Source organism: Cucurbita pepo, chromosome LG04 (assembly GCF_002806865.2).
Source record: "Cucurbita pepo subsp. pepo cultivar mu-cu-16 chromosome LG04, ASM280686v2, whole genome shotgun sequence".
Classification (NCBI taxonomy): Eukaryota; Viridiplantae; Streptophyta; class Magnoliopsida; order Cucurbitales; family Cucurbitaceae; genus Cucurbita; species Cucurbita pepo.
Window position 1 is genome coordinate 5819535 of NC_036641.1, and position 21659 is coordinate 5841193.

Here is a 21659-nt window from a genome sequence, read left to right on the forward strand (position 1 = left end):
AACGAACCTAAAAAATAATATTTGATTCAATAACTGTATCAATCAATTAGTCTGGAGAATTAGAGACTCCTTTTCTTTATACATGAATGTAGTAAGAGGGGGTTGAAAATGGAAAACAAATTTTCACATTTGCTAAACAGGTTTTCCTGAACTAAATAAAAAAAGAACAGAAGAGAAGAAAAACTCCATTAATTTTACATTTTAACTCGGTATGAAAAATGCTCGAAAAGAAAGAAAAAAAACGCCTCCTAAACCATAAAAATGCTTCAATTCATGTCTCTTTCAATCACTGGGGAAACTTTACCTGTTTCCGAAGGCTCGACACAACTGTCTCGTGTTGAATTCTCGAATTCTCCGTCTCTTGAGGTTTCTATAAAGAGGATGATTTCTGATTCGTTTTTAGGGTCCATGTTGACATCTCGAGATGCCTCGGAAGACTTGTCATCAGGGTCTTTGCCACTAGATAGCCATACAAATTTCAAGTCTTGACCTTGCCTACATTTGCCATTTTCAAATGCCATTTCAGCTGAATGACGGGTTAAAAAGGTGACATTAGCCGAGTAGATACTGGATGCATTTGAAATGCTGCTGCTATTTTCCGAAACAAGTTCGACGGTACGAACGTCACCGAAGGCTGAGAAATGCTCCTTTATCACATTCTCCTACAACAATTAATAACATGAAATTAGAATCAGGTAAAGATGCTCCAAAGGCAAAAGTTCAGACAATAACACAAAGAAGATGGTAGTTAAAAAGAATTCAACCAATAACACAAAGCCTGCACACCTCCAAGGGAAAAATTCTTAATTGACATTATGTTCCCATCAAAGCTTCCAACAACAAATGGAAAGCCCAAATTCTTTCAAAATGAAAGATCAGCGTTTGAACACAAGCAACAGAGAGAAGGGGACAGAAACCAGAAAGGAAAATGTCATTGCAGTCTCTCGGTTGTGTTTATGCTTTTGGAAATCATTGACCACAGGGAGACCGACTTCTTAAGAAATCGACACCTTCCATGTTTTCTACAATAAGTAACCGAACTTTCATCGAGTAAAAAAAAAAAAAGGAAGCCAACTACAAGGGCCTCCAATCAAGAAAAAGTCCTGAGGGATAATTACAAAATGGCTTCGACACAGAAGCCCAAAGAAAAATATAGAATATAGCATAGAACTAATTGTCATATAGAGATCTCCAAAGCCTCCTCAAAGTCCCCACAAGATAGCAAAACTTTCCTTTCTTATGATAAGGAGCATGAAGAATGAAGGAACTCCACGATCATCTCCCTACAATCCCTTGGCCTAGTTAGAGCAAGACCAAAGTTTGTAAAGAACCAGTTCCAAACAATAGAAGCCACATCCCAACTCCAGAAAACAGGAACGTGATCCCCAACCTTTCTCCTGCAAAGAACGCCATGCCAAGGCACCACCCTATCTAAGATGTTAACTTGTAACAGTTTGATTTAAAATATATATATATATATATATTCAATTCCACTGGAAATCGTAAGATTTCCGGCTAGGCATTTATTTTCGCAATTGAAACCGTCCCATAACCCCTTAAAAGACTCTACCCTCTCATGCCCTTCATCCTCAACTCAAAAGTCCTCCCATTCTGCAGTAGAGAGAGAAATCGAAAGATTTGAGGGGAAAGTTGGTGGTGGAGATCTGAAAATTACAAGAAAGAGTTTTTGGGTTTAAGAACAAAGTAGTACCGTGGAGTTGTATAAATTTCCGAAGGTCGAACCGTAGTGGAAACAACGGAAAAAGAAAGGGAAGAGGCGAGGGTTAAAGTCTGTGTTTTCGGCGAAGAAGATGGATCGTTGCCAACACTCTCGGATCTGGGCACAACCCACGAATAAACCCTTTGGCTCATTTACCCAGTGCGGCACAATACGTACAGCCCAGCCCAGTCACGTCTCAGCCTAAATAATCAATCTGCGTCCACTTGGCCTAGCTCAACCAACGGTGCACAAATCCGTATACCTGCGCCCGACCCGACTTCAACCCGTGCCTTCTTCGGCTGCACACGTTTACGCCACGTGACCATTCCAGCTGCGGCTCGGCATCAGCGTGTGTGACGGCTCGATCACAGCTCCGTCGGCTCGGTTTCGTGGCTCACTCCGACTCGGCTTGGTATACAAATAATATATTGTTTCCTAGGTTTCCGACCCTCCTGAAGCCATTTTCGACCTTATTTAAGGCACTTGAGGTCAGTAAGACTCCTATTTACCCAAATTTAGTTAGTTTTAGGACTTAGGTTGGAAATAATTGCCAAGTTTAGTTAAGCTAAAATATTAATGTCGTGAAATGTTATAGGTGAGAATTGAATGCTGGAAGCATCGTTTAGAAGCAACTACCAAGTAATTAGTAACTTCAACCAAGGCCAACAAGTGACCTTAATGTTGGAGTTAGCTAATTGATTGATGTATGATGGTTGTCATGTAATGCTGATGTACAAGCCACAGGGCATGCACCATCATACATCAACCAATTAGCTAACTCCGGTCATTTATATGGTTGGCCTTGGCTTTAGTTACTAATTACCCGGTAGTTGCTTTTAAACTATGCTTCGAACGCTTAGGTCTCACCTATATAAATTCAGATGACATATACGGGACATTAATATTCTAGCTTAACTAAACATGGCGATAATTTCTAACGTAAGTCCTAAAACTAACTAAACTTGGGTAAATAGGAGTCATACTAACCTCAAATGCCTTAAATAAGGTAAAAAATGGCTTCAAGAGGGTCGAAAACCTATAGGAAAGCAATATATTATTTGTATACCGAGTAGCCTAAGCTGAGAAGCCAAGCCACGAAACTGAGCCAACGGAGTCGTGAGCCAAGCCAATTGAGCCGTCACACATGACGAAGCCGAGCCGTGGCTGGAATGGTCACGTGGCGAAAACGTGTGGCTGAAGAAGGCACGGATATACGGGTCGTTGTCAGGTCAGTGCACTGTTAGTTGAGCTAGGCCAAGTGAACGCAGACTAATTGTTTGGGCCACATTGGGTAAATGAGCTGAAGGGTTTATTCGTGGGTTGTGCCAAGATCCGAGAGTGTTGGCGACGATCTGTCTTTTTCGCCCAAAAAAAGTTTGGAACCCTCGCCTATTGCCTTTCTTTTTCCAATGGAACTCCAACGATTCCGACGCCGTTTCCGCTACAGTTCAACCTTAAGAAATTTATACAACAACTTCACGGTACTTCTTTGTGCTTAAACCCCCAAAACTCTTTCTTGTAATTTTTAGATCTCCACAACCAACTTTCCCTTTCAAAGAAATCAGTTATGAGGGTAGACTGCAGAATGGGAGGACTTTTGAGTTGATGATGAAGGGCGTGAGAGGGTAGAGTATTTTAAGGGGTTATGGGACGGTTTCAATTGCGAAAATAAATGCCTTGCCAGAAATCGCGAGATTTCCGGTGGAATTGAATATTATTATTTTTTTTTAAATTGAACCATTACACATTCAACCTCACTAGGAACTACACCTTAGAAAGGCCCCTCTCAACTCCCCTAAGTAATCTATCAAGGAAAAGTATGGTGATTCTATCTATCTAAATTGGGCTACCTTAGCCCCAAGACCCTCGAAAAAAATATTAATAAAAAGCAAGATTTTATCACCAATTCGGTGGTGGTGCCACAACCTCTTTTGGAAGGATCCTTGGGTATTCCCCCATTAGCCTAGTGTTATACCCTCTTATATAGGCTTTCTCATTGTTAAGAGGCCACGGTTAGAGAGGTTTGGAACACCAACAACAGCTTTGTGACCTTAAACTTGGGCGAAATTTGAAAGATGGAGAGGCACTTTAGTGGGCGAATCTTAACCTTGACCTTGCCTTGGTCACTCTCTCACAAACCAAGAATTCTTGGAGATGGATTCCTCATCCTAGAGGGCTCTTCTCCACAAAATCCTTATTATCTAATATGGGCTCAACTTTTCTCTAAGAGAAATCTTTGGCTAGAGTTATTTCGCGGGATATATACCCCAAAAAGGATCAAATTCTACGGTTTTTTGGTTGTGTAGTAGGTCAGGTAGCTATTCAAGGTTTCGAGTGTCGATTTCTGGAGTGATATATGTTATCTCCCTAATTTTGGTTGGGCGTTGAGTGGATTTTGTATTTTCTGGTTTGAGGTAGCTGGTTGAGCTACGTTTATTCTATTTTTGGAAGTTTTTAAGACTTCCATTCAAAAACTTCCATAAAACTTTTCTTTTCAATGAACAATTATGTTTCCTTGTCAAAAAAGTATCAATACATGTAACTGTAAATGACAAAGAAACCCCAGATTCCATCTCTCCATGCCATTTTTGGGTATCCTTCCCTTTTCAATACAAATGTTAAATGTGTTTCTTTTCCTTTTTTCCCCCACAGATCTTAGTATGATGCAGTAAGTTAATGAAAATCATAGGTTTAACTAGCTAGAAAAAAGAATGGGCTGGAACTTGGACCAACCAAAAGGCAACACTTGCAAGTTGTTAACCTCTTTTGGTGCTGGCTTGTTTCACATAAGGGTTCATTCAAATTGGAGGAGACACTTTTGCACCCACCATTCAGTGGCAGAGGGAAGATTTAGTGGCAAGCCTTGTTTTGGTATTTGTTGATATATATAATTGGAGGTTTTTAAGGGTTCTGAAGAATCCTGGGAAAAGGGGAGGGATTTCGCCTATTTCCTGCCAACCAAATACTTATCTTCTAAAAACTCTAGAGATTCTGTGTTAAAGTGGAAGCAAGTACACTACTTCAAGAACTGAAGAGAAATTTGTTAACCTCAGACCATAAAATTAAAAGAGCCCACGCAAGCTTCACATAATTTTGCTATTGAAGTACAACTAACGAATTAAAACAGATAAGTAAGACACAAGACTGATTTTTTTCCTGCCAAGAGCCACTATCATTCAGCAAGGAAATAAAAATTAAACAAGACCACTTTGGATAGTTCTCAACTGAATATCAATCACATTCCTTTTTTGTTTAGTCCTTTGCATCAACTAGTGGTCTAATATTTCAGAACATCCTTCAAGGGCATAGCAATTTACTAATAGTAATCCTCTGAACAAATATAAAAACAATAGTAGTTACCTCACATGGTCAAGCTATGTAACAACATTCCAAAGAAAATATAATCTAATGAATCGATATCATCATCATCTAAGAGATTCCAGAAATTTTGTAATTAAACTACCATGAATGATCTTGATATAGAGGGATGGTAAAACATACATTGGCAAATTCGGCTGGTAAAGGAGGAAGAATTCTAAATCCAATGTCAAAAGGTGCTTCGGGTGCCAATGGATGATCAGGCTCAAACTTTGAGGATTCCTGTTGTACAGTACATGTGGAGTGCTCAACATTCTCCCCATTAACCTCAGTATGTGGTGACGCCAAAGGAATACTTGATTCGCTGGCTTTTGGAGAAACAAGCTTACTAGTGTCAGCTTCTACTCCCACTTTAAGCCGCTTTGCAGAAAACCCAGTGATTGCATCGGCTTTGCTTCCTGAGGTCTGTATTGAGAACAAAATGAGAAAATAAGACAAACGGTAGATTGGTTTGCAGTATGTAACACGAGCCTAGAATTGCACTTCCACAAGAGGGTTTAGGGATAATTAAATGAGAAAATACATGGAAATTAAAGCCAAGAGTTGAGGGGTAATTAAATGAGATGACGTGATATGAACCTCCAAATGCAATCTTCCTGGCATGGATTTTCTTTCTCAACCTCTATTTATTTTCTCCCGTATTCCTCCAACAGTAGAGGTGATGTCTTATTTAAAACAGTTCTTTGATCAAACATGTAAGGTAACAGAAATTTATAAATGATACCTGTTTTTCAAGTTTATCCAACTGGCGTCTGAAATCATTCCGCTTCATGTCTAGCATTTCTTGCTTCTTCCGGAGTTGCTCCTTTAACTGTTCCAGATTCTCTAATTTCTTTTGCAAAGGAGGTTTCTTCGGGCTATTGAAAGCATGAGAGTGATCTGGGGCAGCTAAAGAAGATTCCAATGGATGGGAAATGCCGCCTTTTGAAGTAGAAACCTGGACACAGTTCTTTCCTTTGACAGCAATAGAAGGAAGTGAAGCAGCTGCAATATGATGTGGAAGTACATGAATACCATTATTACTGCTTACACCATCATCAGGAATGCTGTCACGATTAGCCCACCAAAGTTTGATAAAACGATTGCCCATAACAGCATCAGGTGACTTTAGAGCAGCTTCTGCCTCCTCCCTTTTTGAGAACTGGACAAAAGCTCGTTGGCTATTTGCTGGAATATAGATGTCAATGACCTCGCCATATTTTTTAAAATGAGAAAGAAGTGCCTCTGTATTGTTACTCTGTTGTGGAATCCCATTGACAAACAAAGTACGCATTGCTTTCTGAGAAGGTTTCCGCAAAGTACGCATGGCATCACTATGTGCCTTGAGAGATGAATCTCCAGCTTTCGTGCGAGCATCATCCTGAGCCGTGTGTTTTTCTTGATGAGAATTTCCTTGGACACTAGTCAAAACTTCATTGTGTTCCTTCACTTCATTCTCGTGATAGCCAGAGGAACTTACAACTGGATCAAGTTTACCTTTCATATCATGTCTATTTCTAGACCCACCTCTACCCCCGGCAAACGAACTAGTAACCTGTTGACCACTAGTTACAGTAATTCTACTAGTGCATCCATTATCAGCAGCATCACATTTCCTAACCTGATTCCTATCAGAAGGATCATCTCCTACCAAGGTTTCAACTTCATCAATCTTTGATGAATGCATACCCGAGAGTGCATTTTGTTTCTCAGGACAGTTATTGTTCCATAGAGGTTGATCAGGATCGTACAAGTCAGCTTCAGCTGCATTACCAGAACCTGAATATACACCATGGAAGGCCAATGAATCATCTCCTACACCAGGCTTGGTATTTTTTCCAAGTAACCCTTTGCCACACATTACTGTCGTGGAAGATGTGCTAACTGTTGGCAGAGATCCAGTAGTTTTCCCCATTAATTGTGCATTTGGAAGCGACAGAGGAAGATTAAATTGAGAAAGACTCTGCATAGCAAGATCATACAATTCATTAGAACTAGATATACAGTTACCAGTTATAACATACAAAAGCATAAAGAAATCTCTTTTCAGGTAAAACATAGGCCGGAAACAACCCAAAAGCAATGCTGTGGTAAGATTATTGCTTATACACAAAATACAATAAGGTTCAACCAAATAAAAATTGTAAATGGGAAGGAAATTATATTTTTCTCTTAAAATTTCCATCTGCTATCAAGTAACTTATAGATATGACTTAATATTTGGTAGTTTAACAAAGTTCCTTACGTACGACACTTACTTCCCCGACGAAAAAATTATAGCAAATGAAATTATTTATGGAACTTCTAATTTTAAGAGAAAAGAATAATTAATGGGACATTTAAATTTATGAAAAAAAATATACAAGTTCTTTATATTATTACAATGAAAACGATAATACTAATTAACAGAAGGAACGATAAATTGAAAAAAAATGAATAACAAATCGAAGCGAGTAACTGTCAACTCCTCTCCTTGAATACAAAAGAAAGGGGAAAAGGAAAAGACAACTTGAACGGCTAGTTGTTTTCAAACTATTCCAGCGCATGCACACACTACACTTTCATGAATAAATGACATCTTGGATTTCTAAAGCAATAATAGAAATACAATTGTATCTATATGTTTCATCATATACTTTAATTTGGGATGTGTTTAAAAGATAGACAAAGAGAGAGTAAACAGAAACATAAGTTTCCAAAAATTAATCCTGAAAATAATTCACTTCGCATATTTTTCTTTGAAAGAAGGGAGGAAGGGTTAAAAATAGACCGCAAATTTCTAAAGTGTATGTGCAAAAGCATGTGAAGAAAAGGGGATCCATGTGAGGGAGGAATACGTAGTGTGTGAGCCCAATGGCATTTTGTTAGTTAGAAAGGGCCAAGGCTAGAAACGATCAGTGTGGAGGGATGTATAGGAAGTTTGTTATGGGGGTGGGTATCTTATTGGAAATTATCATTGGAATTCTCTGTTAAGGGCGAGTAGGGAGCTCTAAAATATCCACTTGGCTTGTAGCTCTGTGCATAAATAAAATTGATTGAGGTTTATCAAGGAATCTCATGGAAGAGTTGGATTAAGAATTTCATCTTTGAAGTTTGGACCAAAGATAACAATATCATTCTAACGAAGCAAACTTGGAATTTAAGGACACCAAAATTGATGCTTTCAATAATTGGCAGTGCCAAGTAGATATATAGCCACAACACCTTAAGTTATGTTCTAAATAATGTCAGGAAAAAAATGAAAAATATATTATCAAGATGATGTTAGAAAAAATGTCCTTCAAAGATGTAATATAACCTGGGTGTCCCTTGTATGGGAGGCCAAACAGATTATGGTTTCATTCTAATCAAACATCATGCTCAGTAAAATACAGTAAAATGGGTGATATACATACCTGGACATCCTCAACTACAATGCGATTAGTTCCATGCTCCATTGGACACATGTCTCCTCTAAGACAGAATCCACGTTCCTCAAAATCTCTACATCTCTGACGAGGCATGCCAATGTTCAGAGAAGGGTTGATCGGAGGCCTAAGTGTTCCCTGAAAACCAATAGAGTGCATCGGTTCTAGCCCACCATTCGGAATTCCTGGTATTAATCCAAATGTATTCCATGGTGCAGTTTGTGAAGTAGAAACACTTGGTAAACCCCTTCCAGCAAATAGCCTCGGAGGAAAAGGCCCATGGTGAACAATTTGGGAAGCAATATCAACAGGACTAAACCTTGAATCAAACTGGTTCCAAGGAGCAGACTCCCTGCCTCTTCCCCTACCAAAACTTAGGTCACTAGAAAACGCCTGGTTTGCCCTGATCCTTTGATTGAAATCCCCAGCCACTCGAGAACCTGGCACTCCACCTAGGCGTCTTTTATCAAACTTCCCAGGGATGTCTTTCTCAAGAGTGGAAGAATTGAAGGATTTCCAAGCTTCATTCGCTTGAGAATCGTTGTCCCTAAAACTACGTCCATTTTCAAAAGGTTTACTGCGCTTTCCATATGGCCTCAAATCATGTTCACGTGTATCTGTTTCCAAAGACTGAGAGTGTGTCTCCCGCCTCCTATGCTTATGGTTGCGATCATCATCTTCATCATCACTAATATCCTTTTCCTCCGGGTCACTAACATACTCAGAGGAAGAAATGTCTGGCTTAGGATATGAAACTTTCAGTTCCATTTGACTCCCAGCAATAAACAGAACAATCCCTTATTCCTTAGAAGTAGCTACGGTCTTGTATCCAGAACTTGAAACACTATATTGAGTTATTTTAACCTAATGAAACAAAGAAAGAAATAAATCAATTACCTCAAACAACGAGAACCAAAAACAAACGGAATTAACTCAGCCGCATTCGTTAATCATCTATTCCCTAATGAAATTCAAACCCACGCTACTTAACAACTTAATAACATACTTCAAATGATTCAGCATCGAATAGGTCCAATAAATCTCAACAATACATCACTTCAATGACAAACTAAATTAACCTAAACCACAACAATTCAAAATTCTCCAGGTGCACAACAAAACGAAGTCGCAGAAACTAGGGAGGGAAAGGAACAAACAAACAAACACAAAGCAGTAAAGAAGCAACAAACGAATAGGTTACCGAGTATTCTCGGACGAATTGATCAAGAAAGCGCCATGGAATGCTTGAATTAGTCAGAGCGAGGATACTCGGCTCTGGAATTAGCGGCGAGCAAAGCAAGAAGAGAAAACGAAGGGCATTAGAAGAGGAACAGAAGCGACGGAAGAGACAAGATCGTTTAACGAAAACACCGCCGTCGTTTAGCGATTCAACGGCGGTCCGGCGAGAGAGAGAGAGAGAGAGCACGAGGGTTTCTCTGCAACCCTGAGCTCGTATGAGGCCCCTTCGGAGTTGTTAACAGCAACCAGGATTCTAGACCGAGAGAAAGATAGAGAGAGAGAGAGAGGAGACGACGATTGTACCATACCAAATAAAATTAGATAAAATTACAAAACAAGTATTTGAGATTTAGAAATTACACTTTCTCCCCACAATGTTTGGTTAATTGTGTATTCGCCCCATTTTGGCGCCCGTTTTCCTTTTGTAGTTAATGGGCCGAGAATATGGGCCGAGAATATGGGCCGTTTTGAACATTTAAAAACGGCCCATAATAGGAGGAACATGGACTTGTGGTGGTCGATTTAGATAAAAAATTAATAATAATAAAATAAAAACTAAATTAATAAAAAAATACAATTTAATTTTTATATTTAAATGAAAATAGTTAATACTTTATTTAAAAAATATACCGTTATCTTTAAAAGAGTAATTAAAAAATACGCGTGAATTTTAAAAGTTTTATTAATATTCTTAAATTTTTTTAAAAACTTCAAAAACACCGTACGAACCATTAGTACCATGTTTCAAAAATATTCGGGAATGCTTTGAATCAAATTTTATGGTTAATTTTAAAACATAGTATCAATAGTTAAGGCTTTGTTGGATATAGTTTTGGGCAACTTAGTTTCGGTTACTTTCGGTTGTCATGAGAATGAAGGACTTTCATAACCATTGCAACTAACGATACTGAGCGGACACTAATTATCATTATTTTGAATGAAGATCGTGTATCAAATTAGGGTTTCATCCCTAGCCACGACGATTAGGGCAAGTCGATGGATAAAATTGACTATTATAGCATACGTTATTTTTACGTAAAGGAACGTCGAGTTTTGAATAAATTTGGGTCGAGAGCGTGGATTGTGAGATCCCACATCGGTTGGAGGAGAGAACGAATCATTCTTTATAAGGATGTGGAAATCTCTCCGTAATAGATGTGTTTTAAAACCGTGAGGCCCACGGCGATACGTAATGTGGGCTAAAACGGATAATATTTGCTAGCGGTAGACTTAGGCTGTTATAAATGGTCTTAGAACCAAACATCGGGCGATGTGCCAGTGAGCATTTTGTAATTATTGATCCGAGGCTGAGTGCATGGGCATTCAAGCATGTCGATCAATTTACTTGTGGAGTGCTCGACCTTGAGTAAAAAAACTGATTTTCTTACCTCACGACCTTCGATCACAATGTAACCTTCATTAACTCTCCCTCTCGAGAGTTTTGCTAAATTGATTTTTGAAATTTCAACACTTGCGGGGTTCTCGTAATCAAAGGTTTCCATATTCGATCGGGTCTATCCCAAAAACGACACTCAAAATAAATTGAAAAAGTGGTCTTATTTAAAAACTCATTCGCTTACTCTCCAAATTATACGAATTTTTGTTTTGGAGAGAAATACAGATAATAAAAATAACAACAACAATAACAACATCGAGCAAGCTCTAAATAAATTAAAATAAGTACTCAATAGTTGAAATGCCAGAAGAACCGGGCCATGGCACTTGGACTGCCACCATTTGGTCTTGGTACTTGAACCCAACATCCTCACCGTCAATCCGACAAGCCCTAGGTTTGTCAGACGCATACACTCGCATCTCACCAGTACCTTTGATGCCAATTTCGACAGAGCTTAGGTCATCATCATAGTACACAGACTGGATGGCACCACCAATGTTCAGCATATTAACGAGCCCAATTGGGGCGAACTGGACAGCCGTTTCGATGAGTGTGGTGAGCGGAGAGACAAAGATAAGCTCAAAGTCGAAGGGATCGAGGGCAATATCAATGTTTTGGGTGGGCTTGGCAAGGATCAGCTTTTTAGCTTGGTAGAGGTACAACGCAAACGTTTTCACACCCTCGATAGAGATTGGATTTTCTCCGCTATTCCATTCGATGTCTTTTGCATTAGTTTTTGAGGTCACTCGCTTCGAGTACTGAGAGAAGCACTGATTACGTCGCGTCTCACGACACCATCCTCCTCCTTGACAGTTGAATGCACCGATCACTCCAGTGAACTGTGCAAAAAAAAATAATATCTTAGAATACTTCACAAACATTCGACACAGTTATTCAATCAAGAAAAAACGTTTACCTTGTTAAGGTTCCATATCTTGAGCATAGTTTCTCCGTCGTGCAAGGGATCATCAAAGAGACAATCACGAGTCGGGAGAGCATAGTACTCACTTCGAAGGATCGAGCCATCCGGGAGTACCAATTTTCTAAGGAGCTCAAAGTTGTGCTTCCCAACAAAGTCACTGACATAGATCGGGCCACCAGAGATAGCTCGAGAGGCAGCATGGAAGGCAGCACAAGGGTGGGTAGATTGGAACATATCCCAGTCGGGGTGGATGAAGTTGCCCATCCACAGACTGTTGAAGGCACAGTGCACCATGTGGCATCCTTGAAGCCAAAACGTACCGTTTGGATCACCAGAAGGGTCGGTGCACCAAAAGTCATCACCTATCAAACGACACGTGGCACTCTTTAATTGGATGTAGAGAGTAACCCGTCATCACCAAATAAATTGAATAAAGAAAAATTATTTACCAACACGACCGAGAGAAATAGCTTCAGTGCCGAGGAACATAAAGTCGTTACAATGTTCCATACTCGCGATCACTCCGTTTCCTTTGAAATGTTTCTTTATTGATTTGGACATGGCTTTGTAATATGCCTTTGCCAAATCCACTCGACCACCATGGTCCTCGCATAGCATCTCCAACAACTGTCCATTCAAATTTACGATAGTACGATAATATTATCTATGACACGGGTTCAATAACATAGCAAAGCGTTCAAATATCAAAATAAGATTTACGAATGGTGCGTACATGAATGACGTCGATCTTAACACCATCAATCCCGACGTTCTCCAAATGAGCATGGAGTCCCTCGTACATCTCCTCCGCCTTCTCCGGTGGGACCATCCCGACCTTATGACAAACAATCTTATCAACGGCCAAATCTTCCATCGTCTGTTGCAGGCCCGGTGAGAGGATCGGTTGGATCACGTTAGCCTCCGGTAACCCTGGCACGTCTGGTCGGAGCCCACCCCAGTATCCACACAAAGCATGCCACACATACACATACTCTACCGTCTTGTACTCCCCTTTGAGTTCATCAATGAACGCCTTCATCCCCTTCTGGCCGGAGCCAGCATCGGAGCTCTTCGGGTTGACATAGTCACGGAATTTGTAATTCTCTTGGAATTTTAGAAGGCGACAGGGCATTTGCTCCCCAGCAACGGTTTGGTTCATTCCTTCTTTGGTGATGGGATCAGCGTCGTGGCCGATCGACTGCCAGCCATCATCGATAAGGACTAGGCCGGGAGGGCAACCGCCATCGACGAGATGCTTCACACCTTCCATTATGCCTTGTGGGTGAACCGTTAGGTAGAAAGCATCCCACGTGCACCACCCAAATTTGTCCACGATACCTAGTGATAATATATACATCGACTAATTAAGAAGAAGATCATGGATTATCTAACACAAAACGTTTTGAGTTTAGGTTAAGAATATATACCTGGTGGAGTCTTCTCCTCCAACAAGCGGAAAGTTCCGAGATGGGTCCTAACGATCTTCATCGCCTCCTTAACAAGTACAAACGGATCATCACCAGCATGAAGGTACAACACGCTTCGAAACGACGAGTCCACCACTTTGGACGAGCCACTCTCGACACAAACGTCGACAAAGTCATCCTCCCCAGGCTGAATCGAAGATCGGAACGACCCCTCAACGAGGGGAAGAAGGAGAACATACGGTCGACCGGAATCGGACTTCTCAAGGATCACAATTTGAGTCTCGGACTCAAGGTCACCACCATTCCGACCAACCCAATGAGTAGTCCACCATACCTTAAACCTGAAAATACTCATAAACTTAATATCCTTCAGCTTACCAATCGAAACGACATGTCGACTATTAGGGTCCAACACGTCGAATCCTACAAAGCAACCAATTGAAACCGGGGACTTATCGATCGTAGTGTACGGAGACGGAGAAGCAACAATATTCTCAGGCACATTCGACAAGAAGGTATGGCCGTTAACAGTGAAATTCGACCCGTCGATCGAGAATGGAGACGACAAGTCGTTCAAGCCATCGAATGAAACGACAATGTTGGAATTGCCATTTTTCAAAATAGGAGCCATTTGAGAGAAGAAAAGAAGAAACAACCCAAGAACAAAAGAGGGTTAGTTTTTTGTTTCTCTTCTTCGAGGTTGATGTGAAATTAACTGAAATCGAGGGGATTTTATAGAAGAAAAAAAAAACAAGTGGGCCAATTGGAAAAGGAAAATAAAAGAATATGGGTTCCTTTTTTACAATTTGTAGATTCTTGAGGGACCCAAAAGCAAAAAAGGAGACTTTTTCTTCATTCTCATCCAAAAAGCAATGTAAAAAAGATGTATGGTAATTATTTTTTAATTTTATAAAATTTTAGTTATTATTTTGACAATATTTAAGTGAATAATTAAAAATAACTCGTAACGGGGAAGCGGTGTTTCCAGTGGCGGACAAGTGAGTAACGCGTAAGAACCTGCCCTTAGGAGGGGAACAACAGCTGGAAACGGCTGCTAATACCGTGTAAGCTAAAGAGCAAAAGGAGGAATCCGCCCGAGTAGGGGCTTGCATCTGATTAGCTAGTTAGTGAGGCAATAGCTTACCAAGGCGATGATCAGTAGCGGGTCCAACAGTATGATCAGCCACACTGGGACTGAGACACAGCCCAGACTCCTACGGAAGGCAGCAGTGGAGAATTTTCCGCAACGAGCAAAAGCTTGACGGAGCAATGCCGCATGGAGGTAGAAGGCCTGCGGGTCGTGAACTTCTTTTCTCCGAGAAGAAGCAATGACAAACTCGAAATTTATTTTTAAAAATATTATTTAATGTAATTTAATTTTTTTTTATAAATAAATTATGCATCTTGGACACTTGTTTGGGTTGGAAAACATTTTTTAAATTAAAATTAAAAAAAAATGTTATGAAATAAATTTGGTCCCTAGTGTTGTCATGCAGAATATATATATATATATATTTTAAATAAAACATTTTTAAATGGGTGTTGTCATGTAGAATAATTTTTATCTTTTTTTTTTATTTTATTAAAATTTTATATCGTGAGAAGTAAAAATTCAAACATGAACGTCAGTTTATCGAACATGGAACGAACGAGTTGTGTTGTCCCAAAATCCGAACATGTTAATGTACATAACCCTTACATAACGACGATAAAAACATGTACGTTAGTTTAGTGCTTGTCACGCCAGCTCAAATGTTTATAATTTAAGTATAGCACGGGTTTAGATACGAGAAAAAGCTTTCCTTCTCAATATTGAAAAGGTATTTATACGACCCCTTTACAGTTACGTCTTTTCGTTCTCGAATGAGGTCAAAAAAGTAAATTAATATTGAAATTTGGTTAATTAAAATAATCTTAAATTTTATTCTTTGTCCTAGTTGACAAGAATTTTATATCTTTATGAATATTCAATCATTTTCTTAAAGAATAAATAATTCCTTTTGAAGCTGATGGATGGAATTTTTCTAAAAAACCCTTTATGCTTTTTAATCGAATTTTTGTAATTTTTTTTAATTTTATTTTATGTCTAATAAATTCATAATTTTAAAAAATATATATATTTAAAAAATTTAATAAATAAATTTATTATTTAATTTATTTATTTGGTAGGGTGGAAAAGGGAGTGATTGGATATGGAATATAATAGAACTTGATTGGATTCACTTTTTAGGTTATGTTGTCTTAAGTGATTGGTTATTTGTATTCCCTCCCCGGAAAAGGGATGCCTTATCTTAGTTCCCAAACACAATTTTCTTTTTTTTTATAATTAAAAAATTATTAATAGTATAGGCAAAATATAAAAGCTAAAAAAAATTAATAATAATAATAATATATATATATNTGTAACCTTCATTAACTCTCCCTCTCGAGAGTTTTGCTAAATTGATTTTTGAAATTTCAACACTTGCGGGGTTCTCGTAATCAAAGGTTTCCATATTCGATCGGGTCTATCCCAAAAACGACACTCAAAATAAATTGAAAAAGTGGTCTTATTTAAAAACTCATTCGCTTACTCTCCAAATTATACGAATTTTTGTTTTGGAGAGAAATACAGATAATAAAAATAACAACAACAATAACAACATCGAGCAAGCTCTAAATAAATTAAAATAAGTACTCAATAGTTGAAATGCCAGAAGAACCGGGCCATGGCACTTGGACTGCCACCATTTGGTCTTGGTACTTGAACCCAACATCCTCACCGTCAATCCGACAAGCCCTAGGTTTGTCAGACGCATACACTCGCATCTCACCAGTACCTTTGATGCCAATTTCGACAGAGCTTAGGTCATCATCATAGTACACAGACTGGATGGCACCACCAATGTTCAGCATATTAACGAGCCCAATTGGGGCGAACTGGACAGCCGTTTCGATGAGTGTGGTGAGCGGAGAGACAAAGATAAGCTCAAAGTCGAAGGGATCGAGGGCAATATCAATGTTTTGGGTGGGCTTGGCAAGGATCAGCTTTTTAGCTTGGTAGAGGTACAACGCAAACGTTTTCACACCCTCGATAGAGATTGGATTTTCTCCGCTATTCCATTCGATGTCTTTTGCATTAGTTTTTGAGGTCACTCGCTTCGAGTACTGAGAGAAGCACTGATTACGTCGCGTCTCACGACACCATCCTCCTCCTTGACAGTTGAATGCACCGATCACTCCAGTGAACTGTGCAAAAAAAAATAATATCTTAGAATACTTCACAAACATTCGACACAGTTATTCAATCAAGAAAAAACGTTTACCTTGTTAAGGTTCCATATCTTGAGCATAGTTTCTCCGTCGTGCAAGGGATCATCAAAGAGACAATCACGAGTCGGGAGAGCATAGTACTCACTTCGAAGGATCGAGCCATCCGGGAGTACCAATTTTCTAAGGAGCTCAAAGTTGTGCTTCCCAACAAAGTCACTGACATAGATCGGGCCACCAGAGATAGCTCGAGAGGCAGCATGGAAGGCAGCACAAGGGTGGGTAGATTGGAACATATCCCAGTCGGGGTGGATGAAGTTGCCCATCCACAGACTGTTGAAGGCACAGTGCACCATGTGGCATCCTTGAAGCCAAAACGTACCGTTTGGATCACCAGAAGGGTCGGTGCACCAAAAGTCATCACCTATCAAACGACACGTGGCACTCTTTAATTGGATGTAGAGAGTAACCCGTCATCACCAAATAAATTGAATAAAGAAAAATTATTTACCAACACGACCGAGAGAAATAGCTTCAGTGCCGAGGAACATAAAGTCGTTACAATGTTCCATACTCGCGATCACTCCGTTTCCTTTGAAATGTTTCTTTATTGATTTGGACATGGCTTTGTAATATGCCTTTGCCAAATCCACTCGACCACCATGGTCCTCGCATAGCATCTCCAACAACTGTCCATTCAAATTTACGATAGTACGATAATATTATCTATGACACGGGTTCAATAACATAGCAAAGCGTTCAAATATCAAAATAAGATTTACGAATGGTGCGTACATGAATGACGTCGATCTTAACACCATCAATCCCGACGTTCTCCAAATGAGCATGGAGTCCCTCGTACATCTCCTCCGCCTTCTCCGGTGGGACCATCCCGACCTTATGACAAACAATCTTATCAACGGCCAAATCTTCCATCGTCTGTTGCAGGCCCGGTGAGAGGATCGGTTGGATCACGTTAGCCTCCGGTAACCCTGGCACGTCTGGTCGGAGCCCACCCCAGTATCCACACAAAGCATGCCACACATACACATACTCTACCGTCTTGTACTCCCCTTTGAGTTCATCAATGAACGCCTTCATCCCCTTCTGGCCGGAGCCAGCATCGGAGCTCTTCGGGTTGACATAGTCACGGAATTTGTAATTCTCTTGGAATTTTAGAAGGCGACAGGGCATTTGCTCCCCAGCAACGGTTTGGTTCATTCCTTCTTTGGTGATGGGATCAGCGTCGTGGCCGATCGACTGCCAGCCATCATCGATAAGGACTAGGCCGGGAGGGCAACCGCCATCGACGAGATGCTTCACACCTTCCATTATGCCTTGTGGGTGAACCGTTAGGTAGAAAGCATCCCACGTGCACCACCCAAATTTGTCCACGATACCTAGTGATAATATATACATCGACTAATTAAGAAGAAGATCATGGATTATCTAACACAAAACGTTTTGAGTTTAGGTTAAGAATATATACCTGGTGGAGTCTTCTCCTCCAACAAGCGGAAAGTTCCGAGATGGGTCCTAACTATCTTCATCGCCTCCTTAACAAGTACAAACGGATCATCACCAGCATGAAGGTACAACACGCTTCGAAACGACGAGTCCACCACTTTGGACGAGCCACTCTCGACACAAACGTCGACAAAGTCATCCTCCCCAGGCTGAATCGAAGATCGGAACGACCCCTCAACGAGGGGAAGAAGGAGAACATACGGTCGACCGGAATCGGACTTCTCAAGGATCACAATTTGAGTCTCGGACTCAAGGTCACCACCATTCCGACCAACCCAATGAGTAGTCCACCATACCTTAAACCTGAAAATACTCATAAACTTAATATCCTTCAGCTTACCAATCGAAACGACATGTCGACTATTAGGGTCCAACACGTCGAATCCTACAAAGCAACCAATTGAAACCGGGGACTTATCGATCGTAGTGTACGGAGACGGAGAAGCAACAATATTCTCAGGCACATTCGACAAGAAGGTATGGCCGTTAACAGTGAAATTCGACCCGTCGATCGAGAATGGAGACGACAAGTCGTTCAAGCCATCGAATGAAACGACAATGTTGGAATTGCCATTTTTCAAAATAGGAGCCATTTGAGAGAAGAAAAGAAGAAACAACCCAAGAACAAAAGAGGGTTAGTTTTTTGTTTCTCTTCTTCGAGGTTGATGTGAAATTAACTGAAATCGAGGGGATTTTATAGAAGAAAAAAAAAACAAGTGGGCCAATTGGAAAAGGAAAATAAAAGAATATGGGTTCCTTTTTTACAATTTGTAGATTCTTGAGGGACCCAAAAGCAAAAAAGGAGACTTTTTCTTCATTCTCATCCAAAAAGCAATGTAAAAAAGATGTATGGTAATTATTTTTTAATTTTATAAAATTTTAGTTATTATTTTGACAATATTTAAGTGAATAATTAAAAATAACTCGTAACGGGGAAGCGGTGTTTCCAGTGGCGGACAAGTGAGTAACGCGTAAGAACCTGCCCTTAGGAGGGGAACAACAGCTGGAAACGGCTGCTAATACCGTGTAAGCTAAAGAGCAAAAGGAGGAATCCGCCCGAGTAGGGGCTTGCATCTGATTAGCTAGTTAGTGAGGCAATAGCTTACCAAGGCGATGATCAGTAGCGGGTCCAACAGTATGATCAGCCACACTGGGACTGAGACACAGCCCAGACTCCTACGGAAGGCAGCAGTGGAGAATTTTCCGCAACGAGCAAAAGCTTGACGGAGCAATGCCGCATGGAGGTAGAAGGCCTGCGGGTCGTGAACTTCTTTTCTCCGAGAAGAAGCAATGACAAACTCGAAATTTATTTTTAAAAATATTATTTAATGTAATTTAATTTTTTTTTATAAATAAATTATGCATCTTGGACACTTGTTTGGGTTGGAAAACATTTTTTAAATTAAAATTAAAAAAAAATGTTATGAAATAAATTTGGTCCCTAGTGTTGTCATGCAGAATATATATATATATATATTTTAAATAAAACATTTTTAAATGGGTGTTGTCATGTAGAATAATTTTTATCTTTTTTTTTTATTTTATTAAAATTTTATATCGTGAGAAGTAAAAATTCAAACATGAACGTCAGTTTATCGAACATGGAACGAACGAGTTGTGTTGTCCCAAAATCCGAACATGTTAATGTACATAACCCTTACATAACGACGATAAAAACATGTACGTTAGTTTAGTGCTTGTCACGCCAGCTCAAATGTTTATAATTTAAGTATAGCACGGGTTTAGATACGAGAAAAAGCTTTCCTTCTCAATATTGAAAAGGTATTTATACGACCCCTTTACAGTTACGTCTTTTCGTTCTCGAATGAGGTCAAAAAAGTAAATTAATATTGAAATTTGGTTAATTAAAATAATCTTAAATTTTATTCTTTGTCCTAGTTGACAAGAATTTTATATCTTTATGAATATTCAATCATTTTCTTAAAGAATAAATAATTCCTTTTGAAGCTGATGGATGGAATTTTTCTAAAAAACCCTTTATGCTTTTTAATCGAATTTTTGTAATTTTTTTTAATTTTATTTTATGTCTAATAAATTCATAATTTTAAAAAATATATATATTTAAAAAATTTAATAAATAAATTTATTATTTAATTTATTTATTTGGTAGGGTGGAAAAGGGAGTGATTGGATATGGAATATAATAGAACTTGATTGGATTCACTTTTTAGGTTATGTTGTCTTAAGTGATTGGTTATTTGTATTCCCTCCCCGGAAAAGGGATGCCTTATCTTAGTTCCCAAACACAATTTTCTTTTTTTTTATAATTAAAAAATTATTAATAGTATAGGCAAAATATAAAAGCTAAAAAAAATTAATAATAATAATAATATATATATATATATATATATATATATATATATATATAAGCCAATGAAAATGACAAAATTAAGAATGAAAATTTATAAACTTTTAAATTATATATATAAAAAATAATATGAGATGAACAATTTTGGCTATAAACGTTTCATTAAATTTGACGTAAAAATTAGACGAGTGTTGTTATTTTTAGCTTCTATTTAATTTCCGCTCTTGTACCCTTCAATCAAGTACCACGTAATATTAAGTTTGATTTGTGTGAAAATTTCAACAAAATATTAGATTTAAAGTCGTTTTTTTTTTTAAATCGAATGTCTATGAAATTATTTTTATTTTTATTTTTCAAACAAAGTCTTATAAAAAAAATTAAAATTGCAATATTTTATTAGAAGTTTAATGAATGAAATTAGAAATTTAGAATAAAAATTAATGGTAAAATAATAGAATTTTTTTTTAATACGTAAAATACAATGAATCGATTATTTTTAAGATTCATCGAATATTTTCTTTTTCTTAGTAGGGCCGTTAGGCGATGGTTCACACAATTCGACAAATTTACGATTAAATCTTGAACTAAAAATAAAAAAATAGAACACATGACCGACCGCATCAAATTTAATTTACAAGATGCTATAAATTAATTTTAAATGTTAGTAAAATTTTGAAATATGTTAAAATTAAATTAAATATTAAAGGCACTTGAGAGAGAAGGCCAAAAATAAAAGAGTAATATTCTTTTATTCAAAGCTTATGGGCTTTTTCTGGGCCTCAAGATACCGCGGGCCCCACTTGCCCTACTAATTTATTATTATTTTTTTAACTTTTTCGTTTTTTTTTTCCTCTGTTTTACCATTAAAAAAATATATATATTATATATATATATATATATCTATATATAATATACTGTGTGGACCCAAGTTACATATAAACTGCCACGTGGAACGCTTTCTTTGGTTCATCAACGGACCTTTTTTCTTTTTTGTTGCCACGTGGCATTCTTCTTCGGTAAGTAAACTACATCGAAACGTCGCCGTTTTTTCTTATAGAATATACAGTTTTATTTTCTGGTTTTATT

The 21659-nt window shown here is 38.5% G+C and overlaps 3 protein-coding genes across 3 annotated transcripts; all 3 read right to left on the reverse strand.

Annotated features, from left to right (window-relative positions):
- Nucleotides 1–2: 2 nt before the first annotated feature.
- On the reverse strand, nucleotides 3–10037 carry LOC111792224 (zinc finger CCCH domain-containing protein 41-like). Its single transcript, XM_023673572.1, has 5 exons — nucleotides 9686–10037; nucleotides 8473–9348; nucleotides 5823–7040; nucleotides 5222–5503; nucleotides 3–662 (listed from the first exon to the last, which is right to left on the reverse strand). The coding sequence occupies exons 2-5, from the start codon at nucleotides 9250–9252 to the stop codon at nucleotides 267–269; spliced, it is 2676 nt and encodes an 891-aa protein (XP_023529340.1). The 5' UTR covers nucleotides 9253–9348; nucleotides 9686–10037; the 3' UTR covers nucleotides 3–266.
- Nucleotides 10038–11261: 1224 nt separating this feature from the next.
- LOC111792133 (probable galactinol--sucrose galactosyltransferase 5) lies at nucleotides 11262–14160 on the reverse strand. The gene is made up of 5 exons (XM_023673465.1): nucleotides 13469–14160; nucleotides 12775–13379; nucleotides 12491–12668; nucleotides 12036–12403; nucleotides 11262–11958 (listed from the first exon to the last, which is right to left on the reverse strand). The coding sequence occupies exons 1-5, from the start codon at nucleotides 14097–14099 to the stop codon at nucleotides 11395–11397; spliced, it is 2346 nt and encodes a 781-aa protein (XP_023529233.1). The 5' UTR covers nucleotides 14100–14160; the 3' UTR covers nucleotides 11262–11394.
- A 1839-nt stretch (nucleotides 14161–15999) lies between these two features.
- Nucleotides 16000–18898, reverse strand: LOC111792170 (probable galactinol--sucrose galactosyltransferase 5). The gene is made up of 5 exons (XM_023673505.1): nucleotides 18207–18898; nucleotides 17513–18117; nucleotides 17229–17406; nucleotides 16774–17141; nucleotides 16000–16696 (listed from the first exon to the last, which is right to left on the reverse strand). Exons 1-5 carry the CDS (start codon nucleotides 18835–18837, stop codon nucleotides 16133–16135), a joined length of 2346 nt encoding a protein of 781 aa, XP_023529273.1. The 5' UTR covers nucleotides 18838–18898; the 3' UTR covers nucleotides 16000–16132.
- Between the last annotated feature and the right edge of the window lie 2761 nt (nucleotides 18899–21659).

Excerpts from the sequence above, each read along its gene's own strand:
- LOC111792170 (XM_023673505.1), bottom strand. The coding sequence starts at position 18,837 with ATGGCTCCTATTTTGAAAAATGGCAATTCCAACATTGTCGTTTCATTC. Across the intron at positions 17,142-17,228 it reads TATTTCTCTCGGTCGTGTTG|GTGATGACTTTTGGTGCACC; the intron begins GTAAATAATTTT and ends GTCGTTTGATAG. Across the intron at positions 16,697-16,773 it reads AGATATGGAACCTTAACAAG|TTCACTGGAGTGATCGGTGC; the intron begins GTAAACGTTTTT and ends TTTTTTGCACAG.
- LOC111792224 (XM_023673572.1), bottom strand. The coding sequence starts at position 9,252 with ATGGAACTGAAAGTTTCATATCCTAAGCCAGACATTTCTTCCTCTGAG. Across the intron at positions 7,041-8,472 it reads TTGTAGTTGAGGATGTCCAG|AGTCTTTCTCAATTTAATCT; the intron begins GTATGTATATCA and ends CTTGCTATGCAG. Across the intron at positions 663-5,221 it reads TACCAGCCGAATTTGCCAAT|GAGAATGTGATAAAGGAGCA; the intron begins GTATGTTTTACC and ends TAATTGTTGTAG.
- LOC111792133 (XM_023673465.1), bottom strand. The coding sequence starts at position 14,099 with ATGGCTCCTATTTTGAAAAATGGCAATTCCAACATTGTCGTTTCATTC. Across the intron at positions 13,380-13,468 it reads GGAGGAGAAGACTCCACCAG|GTATCGTGGACAAATTTGGG; the intron begins GTATATATTCTT and ends TATTATCACTAG. Across the intron at positions 11,959-12,035 it reads AGATATGGAACCTTAACAAG|TTCACTGGAGTGATCGGTGC; the intron begins GTAAACGTTTTT and ends TTTTTTGCACAG.